Here is a 26,799-nt window from a genome sequence, read left to right on the forward strand (position 1 = left end):
CCCTGGGCCTCCTCTGGCCTGGCCCTTCTGGCTCCGTGAGTCTTCTGGCGAAATAGAATTTCTGTGATTTTCTGGATTTTTCCGAGCACTTTGGTTTTTGGGCCTTTTCTGCAATAAACAGACATAATAAACAGAAACTGGCACTGTGACATCTTGTTAATAGGTTAGTCCAATAAATGCCATAATATGATATAAAGTGCATATAAAACATGTAGCTATTGGCATAAAACTAGCATGGAACATAAGAAATTATAGATACGTTGGAGACGTATAAAGCATCCCCAAGCTTAGTTCCTACTCGCCCTCGAGTAGGTAAACGATAAAAAGAATAATTTCTGAAGTGACATGCTACCAACATAATCTTGATCAATACTATTGTAAAGCATATGAGATGAATGAAGTGACTCAAAGCAATGGTCTATAGTTTGCTAACAAAAATATAATGACTAAACAACTGAATCATATAGCAAAAACTTTTCATGAATAGTACTTTCAAGACAAGCATCAAAAAGTCTTGCATAAGAGTTAACTCACAAAGCAATAGATTCTTAATGAAAGGTTTTGAAGCAACACAAAGGAAGATTTAAGTTTCAGCAATTGCTTTCAACTTCAACATGCATATCTCATGGATAATTGTCAACACAAAGTAATATAATAAGTGCAATAAGCAAGCATGTAAGAATCAATGCACACAGTTGACACAAGTGTTTGCTTCTAAGATAGAAAGAAGTAGGTAAACTGACTCATAAGGTAAAAGAAAGGCCCTTCTCAGAGGGAAGCAGGGATTAAATCATGTGCTAGATGTTTTTAAGTTTTGAAATCATAAAGAGAGTATAAAAATAAAGTTTTGAGAGGTGTTTGTTGTTGTCAACGAATGGTAGTGGGCACTCTAACCCCCTTGTCAAACAGACTTTCAAAGAGCGGCTCCCATGAAGGACGTTATCTCTACCAGCAAGGTAGATCATCCATCTTCTCTTTTGTTTACACATGTATTTTAGTTTGGTTATAGATGACACTCCTCCCAACCTTTGCTTTCGCAAGCCATGGCTAACCGAATCCTCGGGTGCCTTCCAACATTTCACATACCATGGAGGAGTGTCTATTGCAAAATTAAGTTGTTTACTGATAAATCAGGGCAAAACATGTGAAGAGAATTATTAATGAAAGTTGTAATTAATTGGGGCTGGGCACCCAGTTGCCAGCTCTTTTTGCAAAATTATTGGATAAGCGGATGTATATGCCACTAGTCCATTGGTGAAAGTCTTCCCAACAAGATTGAAAGATAAAACACCACATACTTCCTCATGAGCTATAAAACATTGACACAAATAAGGAGTAATAAAGTTTTGAATTGTTTAAAGGTAGTACATGAAGTATTTACTTGGAATGGCAGAAAATACCACATAATAGGTAGTTATGGTGGACACAAATGACACAGGTTTTGGCTCAAGGATTTGGATGCACGAGAAGCATTTCCTCTCAGTACAAGGCTTTGTCTAGCAAGGTTGTTTGAAGCAAACACAAGTATAAACCGGTACATCAAGACTTACATAAAAACATATTGCAAGCATTATAAGACTCTACACTGTCTTCCTTGTTACTCAAACACTTTTACCAGAAAATATCTAGACCTTAGAGAGACCAATCATGCAAACCAAATTTCAGCCAGCTTTACGGTAGTTCTCCACTAATAGGCTTAAACTACATGGTGCAAAAGCTTAAACATGATCTACTTGAGAGCTCAAAACAATTGCCAAGCATCAAATTATTCAAGACAATATACCAACTACCACATGAAGCATTTTTTGTTTCCAACCAAATAACAATAAGTGATGCGGCTTTCAGCTTTCACCATGAACATTAAAAATAAAACGAAAAACACAAGTGTTCAAATGAAAAAGCGGAGCGTGTCTCTCTCCCACACAAGAAGGCTAGGATCCGATTTATTCAGAGAATGAAAATAACAAAACGAAAATAAAAGCACACAGACGCTCCAAGTAAAGCACATAAGATGTGACGGAATTAAAATATAGTTTCACTAGAGGTGACCTGATAAGTTGTTGATGAAGAAGGGGATGCCTTGGGCATCCCCAAGCTTAGACCCTTGAGTCTTCTTGAAATATGCAGGGATGAACCAGGGGCATCCCCAAGCTTAGACTTTTCACTCTTCTTGATCACATTATATCATGCTCCTCTCTTGATGCTTGAAAACTTTCTTCACACCAAACTCAAAGCAATCTCATTAGAGGGTTAGTGCATAATCAAAAATTCACATGTTCAGCAAGGACACAATCATTCCCAACACTTCTGGACATTACCCAAGGCTACTGAAATTTAATGGAGCAAAGAAATCCACTCAAACACAGTAAAAGAGGCAATGCGAAATAAAAGGCAGAATCTGTCAAAAACAGAACAGTCCGTAAAGATGAATTTTTTAGAGGCACTTAACATGATCATATGGAAAAGCTCCAGTTGAATGAAAGTTTCGTACATATCTGAGGATTACTCATGAATTTTCTCAGAATTTTTAGATTCTTCTACAGAGAGAAAAACTCAAATTCGTGACAGCTAAAAATCTGTTTCTGTGCAGAAATCCAAATCTAGTATCAACTTTCCATCAAAGACTTTACTTGGCACAACAATGCAAGAAACTAAAGATACAAAGGTATTGCTACAGTAGTAACAAGCACCTTGACTCAAAACAAAAATAAAAGCAAAAATAACATAAAATAAAAACGATGGGTTGTCTCCCATAAGCGCTTTTCTTTAACGCCTTTTAGCTAGGCATAGTGATTTTTATGATGCTCACATAAAGATGAGAGTTGAAAAGAGAGCATCAAGAAGCATATATAAAAAATGTTTAAATCTAACACTCTTCCTATGCATAGGAGCCTTGTAAGAATTGAAAAGAGAGCATCAAGAAGCATATATAAAACATGTTTAAATCTAACACTCTTCCTATGCATAGGAGCCTTGTAAGAAAACAAGTCAATGAAGAACAAAGTGAGTAGCATAGGAAGACAAAACAAGTGTAACTTAAAAAAATTCAACACAAGGAGAGGAGACTTAATATTATTGTTATATATGATATCGTGTCTCCCTCTCTCATAAGGACCAGCAGGTCTTAAAGTACCCAGCAAATAAAAGCAAATCAAGAGAAAGCTCAAAACATTCATCATAAAGATAAGAAATTTAGTAACATGAAGATTTCTATACCCATACTTTCCTCTCTCAAAATAATTTTCAGTGGCATCATGAATATACTCAACAACATAGCTATTACATAAAGAATTCTTATCATAATCCACATGCATAAAAGTATCATTACTCTCCACATAAGCATAATCAATTTTATTAGTAATAGTGGGAGTAAAACTACCACAACCATCATTGTAATCATCATAAATTGCAGGCATGGTATAATCATAATAAACTTTATCCTCCATGGTAGGTGGCACCAAAATACCACTATCATTATAATCATCATAAATGGGAGGCAAAGTATCATCAAAGAAAATTTTCTCCTCAAAACTTGGGGGACTAAAAATATCACAACCAGCTTCCCCAAGCTTAGACTTTTCCATAGCATTAAAAATAATAGTGTTCAAAGAATTCATGCTAAAAACATTCCTACAACTATTTTGCAAACAAAGTTCCATGGGTTTTTTAATTCTCTCTTCAAACACATCATGTCCTAATTCAATATAAATTTCATAAAGATCTCTAATTTTGTTGTTGTTTTCCATTAAGCCTAACTAGTGAAATAAAAACAAGAAACAAAAAGATATAATTGCAGAATCTAAAGGAAATAGCTTCGAGCACTCACACACTGGCAACAGTGCTAGGAAATAGCTTAGTAGTCGGAGGATGTGAATACCTTTTACCTTACCTCCCCGGCAACGGCGCCAGAAAATAGCTTGATGTCTACGCACGCTTCTATTCCTGTAGACAGTGTTGGGCCTCCAAGAGCAGAGTTTGTAGAACAGCAACAAGTTTCCCTTAAGTGAATCACCCAAGGTTTATCGAACTCAGGGAGGTAGAGGTCAAAGATATCCCTCTCAAGCAACCCTGCAATTAAGATACAAGAAGCCTCTTGTGTCCCCAACACACCTAATACACTTGTCAGATGTATAGGTGCACTAGTTCGACGAAGAGATAGTGAAATACAAGTAATATGGATGATTATAAGTAGTAATTGCAATCTGAAATAAAGATGACATCAAGCGAACATGTAGCAGAACTTGTTGGAAACGGTGTTTCAATGCTTAGAAACAAGGCCTAGGGATCATACTTTCACTAGTGGACACTCTCAACAATGATCACATAATTGAATAAATAAATGCTACTCTCAAACACTCTTTTGTTGGATAACAAACACCATTCATTGTGTAGGGCTGCAAAAGCACACCTCAAGCCGGAGTAAACAAGCTCCACAACGTCATAAAGGAATCACACACGATGCACACACTGTCACCATCACACCGTGGAGAGTGACTCCGGAGTTCATATTAAAGTAACCTCTAGAGTGCATAATAGAGGGGGCTCATTTCCTCTCTCATTTTCTCTCTCTTCCCTCCTTTCTTGTTGAGAGTCCCCCACGTGAAACCAGCGCCCCTCCTCTTCTCCTCCGGCGGCTGCGCCGCTCAGAGTGGGGATGGGAGGGGACGCTGGGCCTCTCTTGTACAGGGTAGTTGTAGGTTTGCTTTTAGCTTGCAGGTTGCCTCTTTGGCGTTTGGCCTTGTGCCGTTGTATCGGAGCCTCCTCTTGTCGCACGTGGGCAGCGACGAGAGGTCGCCGGCGTGTTCTTCTGGCTCTCGTCCATGGTGGAGGAAGCAAGAGGGATACGGATCTGGCGGAAGCTTCCTGAATAAGCCCGCTCTGAATCGTAGCGATTTGGAGATTTCAATTCCTTCTCTTGCCCGTCTTGGTGGCGGTGGGGATGAGGAGTTGGATTCTTTTCCAGATTTGCCTCGATCTGGAGTTCCAGAGGGAGAAGCTGAAGCTGCGGGTACGTTATGGGGTTCATCTCCAGCGGCGCTGATGTCAAGCCGCTGGCTTTTCTGGCCGGCAAGGCGGCCACTCCAACCTCTGGTGTCGCCTGTTCTGCTGCTCCTCAAATATCGGCGTCATGGTGATCATAACCTCCATGCATGTTGGCCAATTCGGAGGCCCTTGTATTTCAACGTGGCTTCCATCGCCCGCTCCATCCCAAGTGGTTTCGTCCCCGGTGATGTTATGGGTGGCCACGATCTGAAGTTTGGATGCAAGCTCGGTGGAGAAGAAGGACGTGATTGCATTTTATCTTTTCTCCTGAGGGTCCTTTTTAGAAATCTTGGGGACTATGCTGTAATTTCTTTTATTTCTGAGTTCCTCTATGTATTTTGTACTCCCACCGCTGATAGTTAATGCAGTTTCAGGGCCCTTCTAGGGCCTTCCCTTGTTCAAAAAAAAAGAGTGCATAATAGACAAGAGTAACATCTACATATTCAACTAGATTACAAAGCTCATGATCGCATAAAGATCACACCATGGGAGAGAGAGATGAACCACATAGCTACCGGTAGAGCCCTTAGCTTCGGGGGAGAACTACTCCATCCTCATCATGGGAGACAACAACGGCAATGAAGATGGCGATGGAGTCGATGGAGATGGATTCCGGGGGCACTTCCCTGTCCCGGCGGCGTGCCGGAACAGAGACTTCTGTCCCCCGAACTTGGCTTCGCGATGGCGGCGGCTACGTAACTTTTTGTGGAGGAAGACCGGGGCGCTTAGGGTTTTTACTTCTGGGAGAATATATAGGCGGAAGGGCGGCCTCGGAGGAGTCCCGAGGGGCCCACCACATAGGGTGGCGCCGCCCCCTCCTGGCCGCGCCGGCTGATGGGGAGGAGGCCCTGGGCCTCCTCTGGCCTGGACCTTCTGGCTCCGTGAGTCTTCTGGCGAAATAGAATTTCTGTGATTTTTCTGGATTTTTCCGAGCACTTTGGTTTTTGGGCCTTTTCTGCAATAAACAGACATAATAAACGAAGCCTTTGTGGCATCTTGTTAATAGGTTAGTCCAATAAATATCATAATATGATATAAAGTGCATATAAAACATGTAGTTATTGGCATAAAACTAGCATGGAACATAAGAATTTATAGATACGTTGGAGACGTATCACCCATCTACACAATGATACTAGGTACAATAGAGACAAAGCGAAATAAAAGCAAGTGACGAGAAAAGATAGGACCCATACAAAATGCTAGTGATAGCATGGGCATAGAAAATTGCATGACGTTGAACGCCGCTCGGAGGGCTGCCTGCGACTTCTCGGTTGGAAGATACACGACAAATCAGAAATCTGACTTCTCCTCACAAGTTCTTACATTTCCTTGCATAAGAGATTTCTTTTCTCTTTATTGTATAAGATTGCCTTTATTTTGTCGCATATATACTCCATATTTATCGAATTTAATATGAGCATTAGTTGTTAGATAAGAAAAAAAGAAAATAAAAAACAAAGGATAATGAGTTGGGGCACCAGAGTTCTAGATACCACAAGTGCTATCAAGAACAAGTAATATAGTAAAAGTAAATGTTCATGTGGCAAACTTTGGAGACAAGATGAGGTACATAATTAAACCAAAAAATTGAACCGATGACGATTATGCACATATGATTAGCCGCAGTCACATTACATGATGAAACCGTGATGTTCTATAACATCCATCTTCTACTCGAGGTGTCACGTATGAGGTATTATTAGGCTATGTTTTGAAAATCCGAATAGAAAATACCAAGCCCAGACCTAGCCCGAGCCATAGTTGGATAAAATGGCTCTTTGCTATTTAAACATAATATTTTAGAACAATTTTGTAGCTCAAACAACATTGTTAGACTTTTTAAAAATAATATGCTAGTTTATTTGGTATCTCTTTTTTTTGGGATTTTCGAGCCAAGGTTCGGGCTAAATTTGGAAACCCAAGCCATGCGCAGACTTTGGGCTTTGGGTTGAGCAGGGCCATGCCCATGCCTAGCATAGTACTCTAAGAAAAATGCCCTAAGTGTTGCAAGAAGCATGTACCGATAAAGTAAAAGGTAGATTGATTTACTTTACTTTATTTACAAGTTATTTCTATCTACTAATACAAAACCTTGTGCTTGACAACCACACGGTGGAGTTGTGGACACAAGGCAATTACTTTGTTTTGTAGGTTTGTTTGAAGAGAAGAAGCAAAAGACAACTCTAAGCTAATTCCCCGAGAGTTTGATATAAACCATCGAATCACCCTTGTGGGGAAAATACGCGTGCTACAACATTTTGCACTTAGAGTCCCAACGAGTTGGTACACACAAAGTTATTGCCATCACAAGCCAAGGGTTTGCAAAGAACCCAAGAGTAATAAGCAACTTGATGAACTAGGGCAATCATGATTTGGTTTGGTGGAAGTATAGATCCGGATCTCTTTTGTTTCTTCAAAGGGAATCAAGAGACCACTCAACTTTGGTGTTGCTTAACAATGGAGTGTAGAATTTGAAGATATTTCTTCTTTCGTGTGACGAGGTAGGTAAGTGATTGAGGAAAGGGGGGATATAAAGGTCCACCACGAAACTAGTTGTTTTGACGAATTTCGTGAAACCCGGATGATCCGAAAAGCTCTGAGTCAATTTAAAAATTGATTCCGGCATGATAAAAGAAGTTTACCAAAAATCCGGACATTGTTCAGAATCAATTCCGATCATTCTGAATTGACTGGAATCGTGTACGAAATTCCGGATTCTACCACATATGCCAAACTTCAGGGTTTCTGATGAAAGCTTTGGTGAAAGATGTTTTCTATCAAGATCATCCACTCTTGAACCTCAAGTGACCCCTCTTTGTAGTGTGGCAAACCTAAAAGGCAAGATTTAAAAGAACATCCTCTTCAAGGCATTCCAACATTTTTCTTTGTTTTCAAATGGGGGAGGGGTCTCCTTTTCTCATTTTCCGAGTACTTCAACTCACTCCATAGATATCTTTGTGAACTAAAACCTAAGTACAACTTTGCAAGACTCATTAATTCCCTAAACCTAGTGTCATCTCACTCTTCCCTCCCTCTCATGCAGAGTTCTATGTTTCCTCTCAATATAGTCATGGCTGCACTAATATATAGTGAAGTGTCTAGAGGTGGTGTTACAAGGACATGGTTTGCACCCTTAGATCATAATGTGGTCAACATGTCTACAGTTAATCCCAACTGTTATGTTCAATTCATGATAAATCAAAATATGTGGGTCCATAACATGTGAAGGCGCATCACCATGGCCATGTCAACAATTAACATGCTATGAAATGTGTGTGGTACAAAAAAGATGCAAGATAAATGAAACTGTAGTTGCCGCGTAGGGGAAAGAGTGCAAGGCGAGAATGATGGAAAGGTAACCACATGCTTAACGTTGTGAAGACATGCTGCAAAAGGAAAAGATAAACATATTGATACATATCTAAGGGATATTGATGGTTTATAGATACAACCCATCTACACAACGATACTAGGTACAACAGAGACAAAGCGAAATAAAAGCAAGTGACGAGAAAAGATAGGACCCAGACAAAATGCTAGTGATAGCAAGGGCATAGAAAATGGAATGACGTTGAACGCCGCTCGGAGGGCTGCCTGCGACTTCTCGGTTGGAAGATACACAACAAATCGGAAATCTGACTTCTCCTCACAAGTGCTTCCATTTCCTTGCATAAGATATTTCTCTTCTCTTTATTGTATAAGATTTCCTTTATTTTTCCGCATATCTACTCCATATATATCAAATTTAATACGAGCATTAGTTGTGAGATACGAAAAAAAGAAAAGAAAAAACAAAGGATAATGAGTTGTGGCACTAGAGTTCTAGATACCGCAAATGCTATGAAGAACAAGTAATATAGTAAAAGTAAATGTTCATGTGGTAAATTTTGGAAACAAGATGAGGTACATAATTAAACCAAAGAAATTGAACCGATGACGATTATGCATGTATGATTAGCCACAATCACATTACATGATGAAACTGTGATGGTCTATAACATCCATCTTCCACTCGAGGTGTCACGCATGAGGTATTATTAGGCTCTGTTTTGAAAATCCGAATAGAAAATGCCAAGCCGAGACCTGACCTGAGCTATAGTTGGATACAATGGCTCTTTGCTATTTAAATATAATATTTTAGAACAATTTTTGAGCTCAAACAACATTGTTAGACTTTTTAGAAATAATATGCTAGTTTATTTGGTATCTCTTTTTTCGGATTTTCAAGCCAAGATTCGGGCTAAATTTGGAAACCCGAGCCATGGGCAGACTTCGGGCTTTGGGTTGAGCCGGGCCATGCCCATGCCTAGCATAGTACTCTAAGACAAATGCCCCGAGTGTTGCAAAAAGCATGTACCGATAAAGTAAAAGGTAGATTGTTTTACTTTATTTTATTTACAAGTTATTTGTATTTACTAATACGAAACCTTGCGTTTGACAACCACACAGTGGAGTTGTGGACATAAGGCAATTACTTTGTTTTATAGGTTTGCTTGAAGAGGAGAAGCAAAAGATAGCTCTAAGCCAATTCCCCGAGAGTCCGATATAAACCATCGAGTCACCCTTGTGAGAAAAATACGCTCGCTACAACACTTTGCACTTGGAGTCCCAACGAGTTGGTACACACGGAGTTATTGCCATCACAAGCCAAGGGTTTCCAAAGAACCCAAGAGTAATAAGCAACTTGATGAACTAGGGGGAATCATGATATGGCTTGATGGAAGTATAGATCCGGATCTCTTTTGTTTCCTCAAAGAGAAATCAAGAGACCACTCAACTTTGGTTTTGCTTAACAATGGAGGGTAGAATTTGAAGATATTTCTTCTTTCGTGTAACGAGGTAGGTAAGTGATTGAGGAAGGGGGGATATAAAGGTCTACCAGAAAACTAGTTGTTTTGATGAATTTCGTGAAACCCGGATGATCCGGAAAGCTCTGAGTCAATTCAAAAATTAATTCCGGCACGATAAAAGAAGTTCACCAAAAATCCGGACATTGTTCAGAATCAGTTCAGATCATTCTGAATTGACTGGAATCGTGTACGGAATTCCGGATAATACCACATATGCCAAATTTTAGGGTTTCTGATGAAAGCTTTGGTGAAAGATGTTTGCTATCAATATCATCCCCTCTTGAACTTTAAGTGACCCCTCTTTGTAGTGTGGCAAACCGAAAAGGCAAGATTTAAAAGAACATCCTCTTCAAGGCATTCCAACATTTTTATTTGTTTTCAAATGGGGGAGGGGTCTCCTTTCTCATTTTCCGAGTACTTCAACTCACGCCATATATATCTTTGTGAATTAAAACCTAAATACAACTTTGCAAGACTCATTAATTCCCTAAACCTAGTGTCATCTCACTCTTCCCTCCCTCTCATGCAGACTTCTATGTTTCCTCTAAATATAGTCATGGGTGCACTAATATATAGTGAAGTGTCTAGAGGCGGTGTTAGAGGGACATGGTTTGCACCCTTAGTCATAATATGATCAACATGTCTATAGTTAATCCCAAGGAAAAATGCCAAAACAAACCTTGAAGTCGTAGGGGAAAGCTAAATCGAACCCTGAACTCCTAATCCCCGTAATCAGCACTCTGAACTATTCAATCCCAGTCAAATTGAAACCTTGGTGAGATAAGCAAACAGGGATTGCGGACGTGGCAGCGTCAACAGGGATTGTTGACCGTGCGGAGGGGAAGCGAGGAGAGTTGGTCTAGATATCCTGTTGGGCCAGCCCACCGGCCCACGTAGTCCACTCACCGTAGCGCTCGAGGCGCCTCTTCCCCTTCTCTGTTCGTGCGACTCCAATGGCGACTGGCGGGTGATCAGCGGCAGCTGCGGCGATCTGGACTGCGCGCGGTCTTCCAACGTGCGAGGTAAGCACTCCGATGCCGTTTCTCCTTCGTTAACCGTTGTTTTTCATGTCGGTAGATAGTTAGGTTTAGGGATTTGGATGAGCCTTAATTGGGGGTTTTCTGTGGTGGGAAAGATTGATTTTTTCCGAAGTTTATGATGATTTTCCTGTCGATATTGCTCGGTTTAGGAAGATTTAGTGACAATGTTCAGTTTATTACAGTGAAATCATGGATCCGACAGAGATTTTGAATGTCTGTTTCCACTTTGGAGGGGATTTCATTCGTATTGGCCCTAATCTGGATTATGTTGGTGGAGATGAAGTGCTGTCAGAGATAGAAAGGGACAAACTTTCGCTGCAGGAAGTGAAAGGATTTCTGAAGGATCATATAGCTGTGAAGGAATCAATGAAGCTGTACTTTCTGATTCCTGTGAAGGATTTAGTGAATGGGTTGTTATTCCTTTGTGAAGACAGTGCATGCATGAAAATGTCAGACTATGTGTGTGTTGGAGGTGTTGCTGATGTGTTTGTTGAGTATCATGGAGAGGAAGACAGTCAGCACAGCAGCAGTGGAAGTGACTATGAGGATGAGATGATTGCTCTATCTGATGGTGATCAACCTGATGCTGTCATAAGTGCAGAGCCTGCAGAAAGTTCAAAAGAAGATTTGGAGGAGAACATCCTAGTGCTAGATGATACAGGTGTCATAACTCAAGTGCTAAAAAGTCCAGTGAGGTTTGGTACTGCTAGGAGACAGTCAATCAACATTGACAGTGATGTAGTAGCTTCACAAATCTATAATCCAACTCAACCAACAGAGGAACAACAATCAACAGAGGAGCAACTTCCAGCAAGTGAAGAACCTACCATGCAACAGCTACTGGTGGATGATCTGTCTGGCAGTGATGATTAAGATTCAGATCCTGAATACATGCCTCATAGTGAAGACAGTGGAGAGAATTCAGAGGTTGTTGAATTAAGAAGGCATGCAAGAAAGTTCAAGAAGAGGATGAGACAGACCAAGAGCTGCATTGGAAGAGATGCAAATGCTGCTATTCCAATTGATCTTGTGGGTAACATGGAGGAACAATTTGAGGCAGATGACAAGGACTGGAATTTTGAGTCATCTGATGAGGACTACTCTTATGATGAAGATTCTGATGGGAATTCAGTCAGGAGGAAAAGCAAGTACCCAAGATACCAGAGTAACACTGAGATTCCACACTTCACCCTGGAAATGGTGTTTAGAAGCAAAAACCAGCTTGTGAAGGCACTGAAAAAGTATGGCATTGTAACTAAAAGGAGCATTTCTTTCTTGAAGTCAGAGTGTGACAGAGTTAGAGCAAAATGTGGATGGCCAGGTTGCCCATGGATGATCTATGGTGCCAAAACCTCAAGAACTAGTAGGTTTCAAATCATTACTTTCATTGATGATCATAAATGTGCAGAAAACAGAGATAATAGACTAGTGACATCCAAAGTTATTGCTAAAAGGTATGAGCACTTCATTTTGGCAAATCCAATGTGGAAGATAGAGAGCATGAAAGCAACAATTTTGTTGGATATGTTTGCTGATGTTTCCACTTCCAAATGCAAGCATGCAAAGCACATTGTGATGGAGAAGTTAATGTCTGGTATGAAGGAAGAGTACAACAGAGTGTTTGATTACCAGCTTGAATTACTAAGAAGTAACCCTGGAAGCACAATTGCAGTGTGTCTGGATCCAACTTACATGGACCAGAATATATTCCAGAGCTTTTATGTGTGTTTCAATGCACTGAAGCAAGGTTTCAAGGCTGGATGCAGAAAAGTCATTGGTCTAGATGGCTGTTTCTTTAAAGGAGTTGTCAAAGGTGAGTTGTTGTGTGCAATTTCTAGGGATGCCAACAAGCAAATGTATCCCCTGGCATGGGATGTTGTTGAGCAGGAAACAAATGAAACCTGGAAGTGGTTCATAGGCTTGCTCATCAAAGATCTGGACATCAACAATAGTGGGGCTGGCTGGGTCTTCATCTCTGACCAGCAAAAAGGACTTATCAATGCAATGAGAGACTTTCTGCCTAATGCTGAGCACAGGATGTGTGCTAGGCACATTTATGCCAATTGGAGGAAGAAGCATAGGAGTCATGAATGTCAGAAATTTTTTTGGGATGTGGCAAAAGCATCAAACTTGCAAGATTTCAACTACTACAAGGCAAAGCTAGCACAAGAAACACCTGATGGTGTGAAGGACATGATGAGGACAGAACCTGGTCATTGGGCTAGAGCATTTTTTCTGTTGGTTCAAAGTGTGAGTCAGTGGACAACAATTTGTGTGAGTCATTCAACCATTCCATTGTGGATGCAAGGTTCTATCCAGTTGTTACAATGCAAGAAATGATCAGGAAGAAGATATTTTGTAGAATTCAGGTGTAGAGAGCTAAAGGGGAGAAGTTTCATGGCAAAATATGCCCAAGCATATTCAAAAAGTTGAAAGCCAGTATCTCAAGAACTCAATTTATGGAGGTGATCTGGAATGGGAAAGATGGTTTTGAGGTTAAGCTGATGACAGGGAGGAAGAGACAATACACAATCAGTCTAGTAAATAGGACATGCTCTTGTGGTTACTTCCAACTGTTAGGTCTCCCATGTGCTCATGCAATCACTGCTATCTACAAGTGTGGCTTTGTGCTAGAGGATTACATTGACCCCTGCTACTCTGTTGAAGTGTTCAACAAAATATATGATCACTGTCTCCTGCCAGTTGAAGGTGAGGAAATGTGGCCTATTTCAGAAAAACCTAGGCCTGTTGCTCCTGGATATGTCAAGATGCTTGGAAGACCAAAGAAGAATGCCAGAAAGAGAGAAGAACATGAGAAGCCTAAATCTACTACTAAGATGAGCAAGCATGGTACTACTATTGTATGTTCCATGTGTGGCAATTCTGGACATAACAAGTCCAGTTGCATCAAGAATCCAGAGAGAGGAAAGAAGAAAAATGCCCATCTTGTGAAGACAACCAAGAAAAGGAAGAGTACAGAGGTACTGACATGATTTTACATGATTTGGCATGAATAATTCTGATTTTCCATAAATAACTCCGCTTTGCATGTATAACACTGATTTTCTATGATTCTGGGCAGGCTACTTCTTCTGTTGCACAAGCGTCAGCACCACCAGCTCAACCTGCTGCACAAGCTTCAGCACCACCACCAAAACCTGCATCTTTCAAGCCTCCTAGGAAGAAAAATACTGCAGCACCTCATGCATCAGCAGCATCAGCAAGGGCTCCTGGTACTGGCACAAGCTCTCAGGCAAGTGGAAGAGCACCTGGAGCAAGCTCTCAGCCAGCTCCTGGACCAAGCTCTCAGCCAAGTGGAAGAGCACCTGGAGCAAGACCATCTGGAGCAAGGAAGAGGACTGGAAGAGCTGCAACTTCCCTGCCTAGCTATGCATATTTCAATTGCAGTGGTAACAATTAAATGAAAATGTTAGTGGCAAGCTCTCAGCCAGCATTGTGATGTAATTTGCAATGCCTTTGTGCTATTTCAATCAGCAGAACCTTGTCTTTGTTACTGCAATGTTGCAAACAATCAGTTGTTGCAGACAATGATTTGTCTTTGAATTTCACAGTTACTGCAGACAATCATTTGTCTTTGAATTTCTATGTTACTGCAATGTTGCAACCAATCAGTTCTTGCAGACAATCATTTGTCTTTGAGTTTCACATGCTTTTGCAATCATTTGATAGACACAACATATCCATTACTACTAGCATAGATGATCCAAACATACATTACACATAGATGTTACTGCTGTTCAAATGCATTTGACAGCTACTACTAAGAACATAGCCATTTGACAGGACATAACCATTACATTTCACTGCAGTAGCATCTTCCCTGCCACTAACCCAACCACAAACACAATGAAAAGGAAAAGAAGGTTCTCATTCTTCCACTTCATTGCTGCTATTTGTGCTTCTTTCTCCTTCAGCTGTTCCTGTAGCTCCACCAAAATTGTAGCAGTGCCAACTCCAGCAGCAGATCCTTGTCCTTGAGCACGCAGCTTCCAAACCTCGTCTCTCAAATCTCCAACCAAAACACTCAAAAACTCTGGCAATGGAGGGTCATGCCATTCGACATAACCACATCCACCTCCGTTCTGTCCAAAATGCCAGAAATAATAGATCAGAGAGGAGAAAGAATCCGAGAGGAGAAACTAAAATGCACCAAAATTACTACTCACCATTGCATCAACGCACGCGTAGTACCTCCTGCCTGGGTTCTGCCCACTCCAGGAGATCCACCTGGGCGCCTTCTTCCGCGGATTACAGTAGCACAGCTTCAACGGCTCGTACGCCATCGGGTTCTCCCGATACACCACCGGCGACCTCCGTTCTGCCTCCGCTCTCCTTCTTCCCGCAGTCAAGCGGAAGCCTGGAGCAGACGAACCACTGGAGGAGGACCAACTCATGGCTGCGCACCCGCACGCACACGAACCCTAATTTTGTTCCCCAACCTCTCTCTCTAACAGAGCCTACCGCTTCACCCCCGCGGCTCGCCTCTTAAGAGCCTCCCGACGGTACCCCACCTCTGACAGAAATCCTGGCCCCGTCATCGTTTCTGAGCCTAATCCGTGTTAAGGTTTCAATTTGACTGGGATTGAATAGTTCAGAGTGCTGATTACAGGGATTAGGAGTTCAGGGTTCGATTTAGCTTTCCCCTACGACTTCAAGGTTTGTTTTGGACTTTTTCCTAATCCCAACTGTGATGTTCAATTCATGACAAACCAAAATATGTGGGCCCATAACATGTGAAGGCACATCACCATGGCCATGTCAACAATTAACATGCTATGAAATGTGTGTGCGGTATAAAAAAATGCAAGATAAGTGAAATTATACTTGGCGCCTAGGGAAAAGAGTGCAAGGCGAGGATGATGGAAAGGTAAAACCGTGCCTAACGTGGCGAAGACATGCTGCAAAAGGCAAGATAACACATGGTGATGCAAATCTAAGGGATATTGATGGTTTATACATACAACCCATCTACACAACGATACTAGGTACAACAGAGACAAAGAAAAATAAAAGCAAGTGATGAGAAAAGATAGGACCCGGACAAAATACAAGAGATATCAAGGGCATAGAAAATGGCATGACGTCGAACGCCGCTCGGATGGCTGTCTGCGACTTCTCGGTGGGAAGATACATGACAAATCGAAAATCTGACTTCTCCTCGCAAGTGCTTACATTTTCTTGCATAAGAGATTTATCTTCTCTTTATTGTATAAGATTGCCTTTATTCTTCCGCATATCTACTCCATGTATTTCGAATTTAATACTAGCATTAGTTGTTAGATACGCAAAAAAGAAAAACAAATGATATCCATATACCCCAGGTGTTATGAAGAACAAGTAATGTAGTAAAAGTAAATGTTAATGTGGCAAATGTAAGAGACAAGATGATGTACACAATAAAACCAAAGAAATTGTGAAAATGGTATTTACATGGAGACACTGCGATGGTCTATAACATCCATCTTCTACTAGATGTGTCACATAGGGTATTAACAGGTTATGTTTTGAAAACCCGAATTGAAAATGCCAAGCCCAGACCCGACCCTGCCCACAATTGGAGACAATGCCTCATGGCTACTTAAATATAATGTTTTTAAAACCATTTTGGAGCAAAAGCTACATTGCTATACTTTTTTTTAAAATAATATGCTAATTTATTAGGTATCTTTGGTTTTCGGATTTTCAAGGCGAGGTTCAGGCAGAATTGGGAGCCCGAGCCAGTCCTAGACTTTGGGCGTTGGGTTGGGCCGGCCCATACCCGTACCCATACCCAGGCCTATGACAAATGTCCCAAGTGTTGCAAAAAACATGTACCGATAAAGTAAAAGGTAAACTCTCATTAACATTTTCCTTGGGAAGAATTCAAAAGACAAATTCCCCGAGAGTCCGATATAAACCATCGAGTCAACCTTGTGGGGAAAATACGCTTGCTACAACACTTTGCACTTGGAGTCCCAACGAGTTGGTACACATGGAGTTATTTCCATCACAAGCCAAGGGTTTCAAAAGAACCCAAGAGTATAAGCAACTTGATGAACTAGGGGGAATCATGATTTGGCTTGGTGGAAGTATAGATCCGCATCTCTTTTGTTTCCTCAAAGGGAATCAAGAGACCACTGAACTTTCGTGTTGCTTAACAATGGAGGGTAGAATTTGAAGATATTTCTTCTTTCGTGTGACGAGGTAGGTAAGTGATTGAGGAAAGGGGGATATAAAGGTCCACGAGAAAACTAGTTGTTTCGATGAATTTCGTGAAACCCGGATGATCCAGAAAGCTCTGAGTCAATTCAAAAATTAATTCCGGCACGATAAAAGAAGTTTACCAAAAATCCGGACATTGTTCAGAATCAGTTCAGATCGTGTACGAAATTCTGGATTCTACCACATATACCAAACTTTAGGGTTTCTGATGAAAGCTTTGGTGAAAGATGTTTGCTATCAAGATCATCCCCTCTTGAACCTCAAGTGACCCCTGTTTGTAATGTGGCAAACCTAAAAGGCAAGATTTAAAAGAGCATCCTCTTCAAGGCATTCCAACATTTTTCTTTGTTTTCAAATGGGGGAGGGGTCTCCTTTCTCATTTTTCTGAGTACTTCAACTCACTCCATAGATATCTTTGTGAACTAAAACCTAAGTACAACTTAGCAAGACTCATTAATTCCCTAAACCTAGTGTCATCTCACTCTTCCATCCCTCTCATGCAGACTTCTATGTTTCCTCTCAATATAGTCATGGGTGCACTAATATATAGTGAAGTGTCTAGAGGTGGTGTTACAAGGACATGGTTTGCACCCTTAGATCATAATATAGTCAACATGTCTACAGTTAATCCCAACTGTGATGTTCAATTCATGACAAACCAAAATATGTGGGTCCATAGCATGTGAAGGCGCATCACCATGGCCATGTCAACAATTAACATGCTATGAAATGTGTGTGTGGTACAAAAAATATGGAAGATAAATGAAATTATAGTTGGCGCCTAGAGGAAGGAGTGCAAGGTGAGAACGATAGAAAGGTAAAACCATGCCTAACGTGGCGAAGACATGCTGCCAAAGGAAAAGATAAACATGGTGATGCAAATCTAAGGGATATTGATGGTTTATACATACAACCCAACTACACAGGGATACTAGGTACAACAGAGACAAAGCGGAATAAAAGCAAGTGACGAGAAAAGATAGGACCCGGACAAAATGCTAGTGATAGGAAGGGCATATAAAATGGCATGACGTTGAACGCCGCTCGGAGGGCTGCCTGCGACTTCTCGGTTGTAAGATACACGACAAATCGGAAATCTGACTTCTCCTCGCAAGTGCTTACATTTTCTTGCATAAGATATTGCTATTATCTTTATCGTACAAGATTGCCTTTATTTTGCCGCATACCTACTCCATATATATCGAATTTAATACGAGCATTAGTTGTTAGATACGCAAAAAGGAAAAAAACAAATGATATCCAGATACCCCAAGTGCTACGAAGAACAAGTAATAATATAGTAAAAGTAAATGTTCATGCGACAAATGTAGGAGACAAGATGAGGTACACAATAAAACCAAAGAAATTGTGAGAATGGTATTTACATGGAGACACTGCGATGGTCTATAACATCCATCTTCTAGGAGGTATTATTAACAGGCTATGTTTTGAAAACCCGGATCGAAGATGCCAAGCCCAGACCCGACCCGCCCCACAATTGGAGACAATGCCTCATTGGTCTTTGAATATAATATTTTTAAAACCATTTTGGAGCAAAAACAACATCTCCAGGATTTTTTTTAAATAATATGCTAGTTTATTTGGTATGTTGGGTTTTTCGAACTTTCAAGCCGAATTTTGGGCAGAATTTGTAAACCCGAGTCAGGCTCAGACTTTGGGCATTTGGCCGGGCCGGCCCATACCCAGGCGTAGACAAATGCCCCAAGTGTTGCAAAAAGCATGTACCGATAAAGCAAAAGGTAAACACTCATGAACATTTTCCCTGGGAAGAATTCAAAAGACAAATTTACAAGATACGATCAAGATGGATGAAAGATAAGGCAGGTATTCAAAAGAGAGTTGAAGCGGCAATCGCGCGTGTCCCATTAGCCGTAAAGCCGGCCCCCCTCTTGTGACCAGAAGCGCACCAACGAAAGCAGGATTACAGCGCCAGGCAACAAAAAATGGCGCATTAATTAATCCCCCCTTGATTTTGTTTCCGTTCACGAAGGGAGGGATGCGCCGTACGTACGGTTCCAATCCGCTTCTTCCGGCTCCGCGGATCCTCCGCCGGCTCAGCCCGACACGGGCGGGCGCGCGCGCGGCGCAGTAAAACAAGAAAAAAACCCACCGACCGAGCGAGCCCGAAGCCCGTTAGTCCGTCCCGTGAAGCGGGCGGGGGCCCACGCACAGGTGGCTGGCTCCTTGGCGGAGGTCAAATCTGGGGGATATTTATGTCCACCGCCACTGACACGCGGGTCCGGGCCCCGCGGCGGCACGTGCTCTGCTATCTCTCAGGGGCGGGCGCGGTGCGGCGGGGACGGCCTAACTGGGCGGGGCACGCGAACAGAGGGAGGTCAGAGCGGGTCCCACCTGGCAGGCGTGGCCTAGGGCTGCACGGTATGGCCCGGTGCGGAGGTGGGTGGGTATAAAGGGGGGAGGCGCTGCGCGCAGCTCCCTCATCCCCTCCAAGTCCCACCCACCACTACTAATACGCTTCCTCTCCTCCATCCCGGAGAGAGCAGAGCTGCGCTGCGCTGCGTCGTGTATGGTAGACTTGGCTCTCTAGACAAGAGTTCGGAGGTCCTACGTGCTGCTGGTTCGGCGCCCCGCCGCCGCCGCCACCCGCCGCCGCCGCCAGCCATGGGTGGCCTCGAGGAGATCAGGAATGAAGCCGTCGATCTGGTGAGAACCCCTCCATCTCTTCCTCCCCATGATGCATGCGCTCTCTACCCACCTGCTTCTTCCTGTTTACGCTGCTTCGCCCGATTTCTCGGTAGAGTAGATGGGTCGACACTCGTGCTTGCGGCAGATTAATCTGCTCCTCGTACTGTTTCGCCTGCTGCGCTTCCTCCTCCGCCGCGGGGAAAAAAGCTGTGCATCAGATGGAAAAAAAATCGCCGAGAATAAATTCGGCCCGCTTTATCCCGTTTTCGAAAAAAGCTCATCATCCACCTACCCTTTTTCCCCCATCCTCTTTCCGAAAGCCGGTTTTAATTTTCTAACCCCCGATTCGCTAGATTTTTTCCCGTCAAAGTATGCTTTCCATGTGAGGATCATATCTCGCCATGTGCGGCTGCTCCCTCTTCAATGATAGAGGGCCAGCAGTCCATGGCCAACTCGAACAGCGAGTAGCACCCCATGTTTCCTCCTCGTGTGCTGCCCCAGCACAGAGGACAGAGCGCGTACAGCTAGCCTTTTCGGGGAGGAATTTTGGATCCTTCCCCTTGAAAAACTGTTTCGATCTCGCCGCAGTTAATACGTGTAATTCCATTCCTTCCTTCTACTTGCGTGAAACGAGATACACATCTTAGATCTGCGCGGCGTAATTTACTACTAGCCTCACAGCTCATCTAGGCTAGAATTATTATCAATTGCCTGCTCCAGATAATTTATTTATTTCCTTCACAAAAAATAAAAACACCATGAATTATTTCCAAACAGAGATAATAGTACTGGGACGGGAGTACTGCGGATTTTGTTTTTCAATCAAAAGTCAAAACATGGTTAGCACGGGTCACGCGGCGCTGGATTAGTGGCCAACCACCACGAACCGCGGAGAAATCCGTGCTCGCGTTCCGGCCGTTACCTTTTCTCGTTTTTCTACCTTTGTTGACCACCACAGCTCGCACGCGGCCCAATCCAAGCCAAGCAGGGGAGCCGTCGCTTATCTTAATACTACTAGTATAATCCTTCTTCTACCACCACACGTACCTTCCCGGCACGCATCTCGAGGCAGCTTTCTGGGCGAACAACGTACGCACGCACGCCGGCACCATGTGGGCGAAGAAGTACGCGTACGGGCCAGGACACCCTGTTCTGCCCCGGGCCTGGGCCGTCTGATCCTGATCGGACGGTCGTACGGCTGCCAATCATTGGCCCCACGTCGCCGTCGCATGTGGATGCGGCTGGGCTTGGACCCTTCCATGTTCCTGACCCCAGATTTGTCTGGTAGAGGCTGACAGGCGGGGCCCACAGCATGGAAGAAGCTACTGTGATGTACTGTGTAACGGCTGCTAGCTGTTTTGAGTTGTGTGTTCTCTGCTGTCGCTGACCCGCACCTACTTCCTGCACTTCCTTTGCATGCAAGGTCGTCTTCTAATCTAATCAATGGTTGTTCTACGCTTGTGTTTTTGTTTCTGCAGGAGAACATCCCCATCGAGGAGGTGTTCGAGCAGCTGAAATGTACGCGCCAGGGGCTCACCTCCGACGAGGGGGCGCAGCGTGTCGAGATCTTCGGCCTCAACAAGCTCGAGGAGAAGAAGGTGACCATACCGTCTATGGTTTCATCCGTGTTTGGTTTGTGCTTTCATGGCCTGTATTAATTTCTAACCTGTGGTTTGTCATGTGGTTGTGCAGGAGAGCAAGATCCTCAAGTTCCTTGGGTTCATGTGGAACCCTCTGTCCTGGGTCATGGAGATGGCCGCCATCATGGCCATCGCGCTCGCCAACGGTGATGGGAAGCCCCCGGATTGGCAAGATTTCATTGGTATCATCGTGCTCCTGGTCATCAACTCCACCATCTCCTTCATTGAGGAGAACAACGCCGGCAACGCCGCGGCAGCACTCATGGCCAACCTTGCCCCCAAGACAAAGGTGAGCTTTGCACTGAATGGCACCACTGCAGGATTGCGAATATATTCCCATAGTACTGTATCCATGATTTTTCAATGGTCTAGTTACAGTTTAGTGCACGGTGGAATCTTTTGATATATGTGCTTTTCAACTGTGTCATGTTCTTAAAGTCTGAATGGCTCTATGGATAAGTGTGTATATATATTACTGAATCACCCAAAAAAAGATTTATATTAGTTTATTGATCCTCACTTATCAATTGCCTTTTTTGGACATAATTAGTTAAGTACTACCTCTGGACCTTTTTAATTGACGCGATTCAACATATGTTTCTGAAGGATGCTAGCTGAAAACAACATCTACTCGCGTCAATTAAATCCGGACAGAGGGAGTATGATTTTACTTTTCTGTATTCAAAAGTCAAGCTCCAATATTATCTTTAGTATGTGTGCTAACAGGATACAGCCTTATGTAGAAGTTTGAAACTTGGAATTGGCTGCAGTAAAGTTACAACTGTTTTAACATAACTCGTGTTTGTCCCTTCTTTTCATAAATTGAACCATTGTGTTCGTGTATTTCAGGTGCTCAGGGATGGCCGATGGGGCGAGCAGGAGGCATCAATCTTGGTTCCTGGTGATATCGTGAGCATCAAGCTCGGTGACATCGTCCCTGCTGATGCTCGTCTCCTTGAGGGTGATCCTTTAAAGATTGACCAGTCTGGACTTACTGGAGAGTCCCTCCCAGTGACCAAGAACCCTGGGGATGAGGTCTTCTCTGGTTCGACTTGCAAGCAGGGTGAAATTGAAGCTGTGGTCATTGCCACCGGAGTACACACTTTCTTTGGCAAGGCTGCTCATCTCGTTGACAGCACCAACCAAGTCGGCCACTTCCAGCAGGTCCTCACTGCCATCGGAAACTTCTGTATCATCTCCATCGCGGTGGGAATCGTCATTGAGATCATCGTCATGTTCCCGATCCAGCGCCGCAAGTACCGCGCGGGAATTGAGAACCTGCTGGTCCTCTTGATCGGTGGTATCCCAATTGCCATGCCTACAGTGTTGTCAGTCACCATGGCCATTGGCTCTCACAAGCTGTCGCAGCAGGGTGCTATCACTAAGAGGATGACTGCCATTGAGGAGTTGGCTGGCATGGACGTGCTGTGCAGTGACAAGACTGGCACACTCACCCTTAACAAGCTCAGTGTTGACAAGAACCTTGTTGAGGTGTTCGCGAAAGGTGTCGACAAGGAACATGTTCTGTTGTTGGCTGCAAGAGCATCAAGGGTTGAAAACCAGGACGCCATTGATGCTTGCATGGTTGGTATGCTTGCTGATCCTAAGGAGGCAAGAGCTGGCATCAGGGAAGTGCACTTCTTGCCCTTCAACCCTACTGACAAGAGGACTGCTCTGACTTACATCGATGCCGAGGGTAACTGGCACCGTGCCAGCAAGGGTGCTCCTGAGCAGGTTAGTAAAACTGTAGAAGTGCAGTTATGCTTGACGCTTTCCAGTTAACTAGTACATTGTTGTTTAACGTGACTAATGATGTCTTGCAATGAAACTTGAACAGATTGTTAGCCTGTGCAACTGCAAGGAGGATGTTGCGAGGAAGGTGCACTCTGTGATTGAGAAGTACGCTGAGCGTGGGCTTCGTTCTCTTGCTGTTGCAAGACAGGTATTTTAACCCTAATACTTCTATATTCCATGCAGTCGTATTGGCTTGTGAGTCATATTCTTATGCCAAGTGAGACTATATCACAGGAAGTACCTGAGAAAACCAAGGAATCCGCTGGAGGACCATGGCAATTCATTGGTCTGTTGCCCCTGTTTGACCCCCCGAGGCATGACAGTGCTGAGACCATCCGCAGGGCACTTGTTCTTGGTGTCAATGTCAAGATGATCACAGGTATATATACCTTACTCATACCAATTTCTAACTTATTTTGATTTCACATGTTTTGTGTAAATAGCTAAATATAGTCATTTGATTTACTTTAGGTGACCAACTTGCTATTGGAAAGGAGACGGGAAGGAGGCTTGGCATGGGCACAAACATGTATCCTTCCTCTGCATTGCTTGGCCAAAGCAAGGATGCTTCACTTGAGTCACTTCCTGTCGATGAGCTAATTGAGAAGGCTGATGGTTTTGCCGGAGTTTTCCCTGGTATGTCTACATTGTGATCTTATCTGTTTGATTATGCAATTTTGCATCTGTTAGCTGAATCATGTGGCATTTGTTAACTTAATTCATGTTATGCAGAGCACAAGTATGAGATTGTCAAGAGGCTGCAGGAGAAGAAGCACATTGTTGGTATGACTGGAGATGGTGTCAATGACGCTCCTGCGCTTAAAAAGGCTGACATCGGTATTGCTGTTGATGATGCTACTGATGCTGCAAGGAGTGCATCCGACATTGTGCTTACCGAGCCAGGTCTAAGTGTCATTATCAGTGCTGTCCTCACCAGCAGATGCATTTTCCAGAGGATGAAGAACTACACCGTGAGTACTTTTCTTATTTATTATTAGTAACCTTCATAGCAGATGTTCACATCACAGTTAGACTCATTTCTCTTTTTCCTCTTGTGGTAAACCAGATTTATGCTGTTTCCATCACCATCCGTATTGTGGTAAGTGTCATTTCTCCAATTTAATGTGGTCTTCTTTTTGAATTGAGAGTGCCATTTCCCCAATTTAACATCACTGTGATCTTGCAGCTTGGCTTTATGCTTATTGCTTTGATCTGGAAATTCGACTTCGCTCCCTTCATGGTCCTTATCATTGCCATTCTCAATGATGGTATGTATTCTTCATTTTCCCAGTAGTATCATGCTCATGCAAGCATCATTTCTCATATGCTTATTAAAAACTTGCAGGTACTATCATGACTATCTCTAAGGACAGAGTTAAGCCATCTCCTTTGCCCGACAGCTGGAAGCTCAATGAAATCTTTGCCACTGGTGTTGTGCTTGGAACCTACCTTGCTCTGATGACTGTCGTCTTCTTCTGGGCCATGCACAAGACTGACTTCTTCACGGTGAGTTCTAAAAGCTTTCTGAGAAGATCTTTCTATCGTTGCATTAAAACCGTTTTTTTGGTGTGATCTTCTTTCTCACCAAACTTTCTTTGTGTAGAACAAATTCGGTGTCAGGTCAATCAGGGACAGCGAGTTTGAGATGATGTCTGCACTGTACCTCCAAGTCAGTATTGTGAGCCAGGCTCTTATCTTCGTGACTCGTTCTCGCAGCTGGTCCTTTGTTGAGCGCCCTGGTGTTCTCTTGGTCACTGCTTTCTTCCTTGCTCAATTGGTACGTGCAAAAACAGCTACCCAGCAAAGCAACAAATACAGTGCATTCAATCGTAAGCTGAACCTGATTCCTTTTTGTAGGTTGCAACACTCATTGCTGTCTACGCCAACTGGGAATTCGCCAGGATCAAGGGTATCGGCTGGGGATGGGCTGGTGTTATCTGGCTCTTCAGCATTGTGTTCTACTTCCCGCTCGACGTTTTCAAGTTCTTCATCCGCTTCGTGCTGAGTGGAAGGGCCTGGGACAACCTCCTCCAGAACAAGGTACTATAGCGATACATATCTTTCAGTACTCATTTTCTAGCTTGCATACATTGTGGTTCGCCTTCTTGAGCAAGTTGATGAACCTCTGAACTTTTTTGTGTGTGTAGACTGCATTCACCACCAAGGAGAACTATGGTAGAGGCGAGAGGGAGGCACAATGGGCTACCGCACAGAGAACCCTTCATGGCCTGCAAGCACCTGAGTCGACCTCCCACAATCTGTTCAACGACAAGAGCAGCTACCGCGAGCTCTCTGAGATCGCCGAGCAAGCCAAGAGAAGAGCTGAGATTGCAAGGTACATATCACACTTTGAAATTGCTACTACATCATCCAAGGTCACTGGTTAGCTGTAGATTGCTAATACATTTTCGTGACCACTACTTTGTGCAGGCTGAGGGAGCTGAACACTCTCAAGGGCCACGTCGAGTCGGTGGTGAAGCTGAAGGGGCTTGACATTGACACCATCAACCAGAACTACACAGTGTGAGGAATTTCTGGCATGGACAAGAAAACATGACATCCGTATTGGGGCGGGATTGAAATGGAGCTCCGCTTTAAGATTTTTCCGGTGAATGAATGAATGAAAGAAACTTGGCTGATGTGACCAGCCCCCTAGTTGTAAAGTGCTACCAAATATATGGTTTCGGTTTTCCGTCTTCTAGAGAGGTTTTAATGTTCTACTAGTGGAGTACCGTGTTTGGAGCACGGTGTGCTGTAATCGTTTTCGTGTTTTACACTTTCCCCTAACTAGTCGGTGATCTTGCGGAAGCAAGACGAGAAATAATCACTGCAAATTTTCTGGCACATGCTTGTTGTCCCTTGGATTTATACAAGACCATCTTGGTTGGTACTATAACACATGATAGCTTCTTTTCTGCAATGGAGTTACAATGTCTTTTGTCTGCTGCACTCAGACTGTTAATTTGGTACGAGCTAGTAACCATTGCTAGCATTGCCAGCCGGCTTTGTATTTGGTAGTACGAACAACTCTCTCCGTTTGGGAACAAGTGTCCTGGTTTTGTCCTAGATACATTTGTATCTCCGTGGATGTAAAAAGAAGAGTCACTTATTTCCAAACGAGGGTGTAGTACCAACCAAGATGTTAGTGGCGAACATGTGTGTCGTGAATGGGAAGTAGCTTAGTTGAAATTTTCTGAAACGTTTGTTGATAAAATTAAAATGCAGTGACAGGAACTTGGGTTGTGAATGGAGAAGACTTTATTTGAAGAGAAAACCAAAACACATAATGTTGATGAAATTATATTCGCAGTGACAGGCGTATAGAATAGTTTGGAAACTGAGGACACCTTAGTAGTTGAAAGAGATCAAAGACTGCATAAGTTTGATGAAATTATGTGCCTAGTGGCAGGCACGGAGATTACAGTAGTTTGTGATTGGAGAACACGTAGGTTGGGTTGAAGAAATCCAAGACACAACATAATGCAGACGAAATTATCTGTGTAGTGACAGGCACATCGAGTAGTTTGGGAATGGAGATCA

General features: G+C 43.0%; 1 protein-coding gene across 1 annotated transcript; it reads left to right on the plus strand.

The window, feature by feature from the left end:
- The first annotated feature begins 19,647 nt into the window (after positions 1 to 19,647).
- On the plus strand, positions 19,648 to 26,103 carry LOC127336834 (plasma membrane ATPase). Its single transcript, XM_051363698.2, has 15 exons — positions 19,648 to 19,843; positions 21,304 to 21,423; positions 21,518 to 21,754; positions 22,315 to 23,199; positions 23,303 to 23,407; positions 23,494 to 23,638; positions 23,731 to 23,895; positions 23,992 to 24,230; positions 24,326 to 24,358; positions 24,446 to 24,527; positions 24,605 to 24,765; positions 24,863 to 25,036; positions 25,117 to 25,299; positions 25,407 to 25,594; positions 25,690 to 26,103. The coding sequence occupies exons 1-15, from the start codon at positions 19,802 to 19,804 to the stop codon at positions 25,784 to 25,786; spliced, it is 2,856 nt and encodes a 951-aa protein (XP_051219658.1). The 5' UTR covers positions 19,648 to 19,801; the 3' UTR covers positions 25,787 to 26,103.
- Positions 26,104 to 26,799: the final 696 nt, after the last annotated feature.

The sequence above is a fragment of the Lolium perenne genome, chromosome 2, assembly GCF_019359855.2.
Source record: "Lolium perenne isolate Kyuss_39 chromosome 2, Kyuss_2.0, whole genome shotgun sequence".
In the NCBI taxonomy this organism is placed as follows: Eukaryota; Viridiplantae; Streptophyta; class Magnoliopsida; order Poales; family Poaceae; genus Lolium; species Lolium perenne.

Bases quoted from the DNA above. Each gene is read 5' to 3' on its own strand.
- LOC127336834 (XM_051363698.2), top strand. From the start codon at position 19,802: ATGGGTGGCCTCGAGGAGATCAGGAATGAAGCCGTCGATCTG. The intron at 25,037-25,116 runs GTACGTGCAAAA...TCCTTTTTGTAG, and splicing joins CTTTCTTCCTTGCTCAATTG to GTTGCAACACTCATTGCTGT. The intron at 25,300-25,406 runs GTACTATAGCGA...TTGTGTGTGTAG, and splicing joins ACAACCTCCTCCAGAACAAG to ACTGCATTCACCACCAAGGA.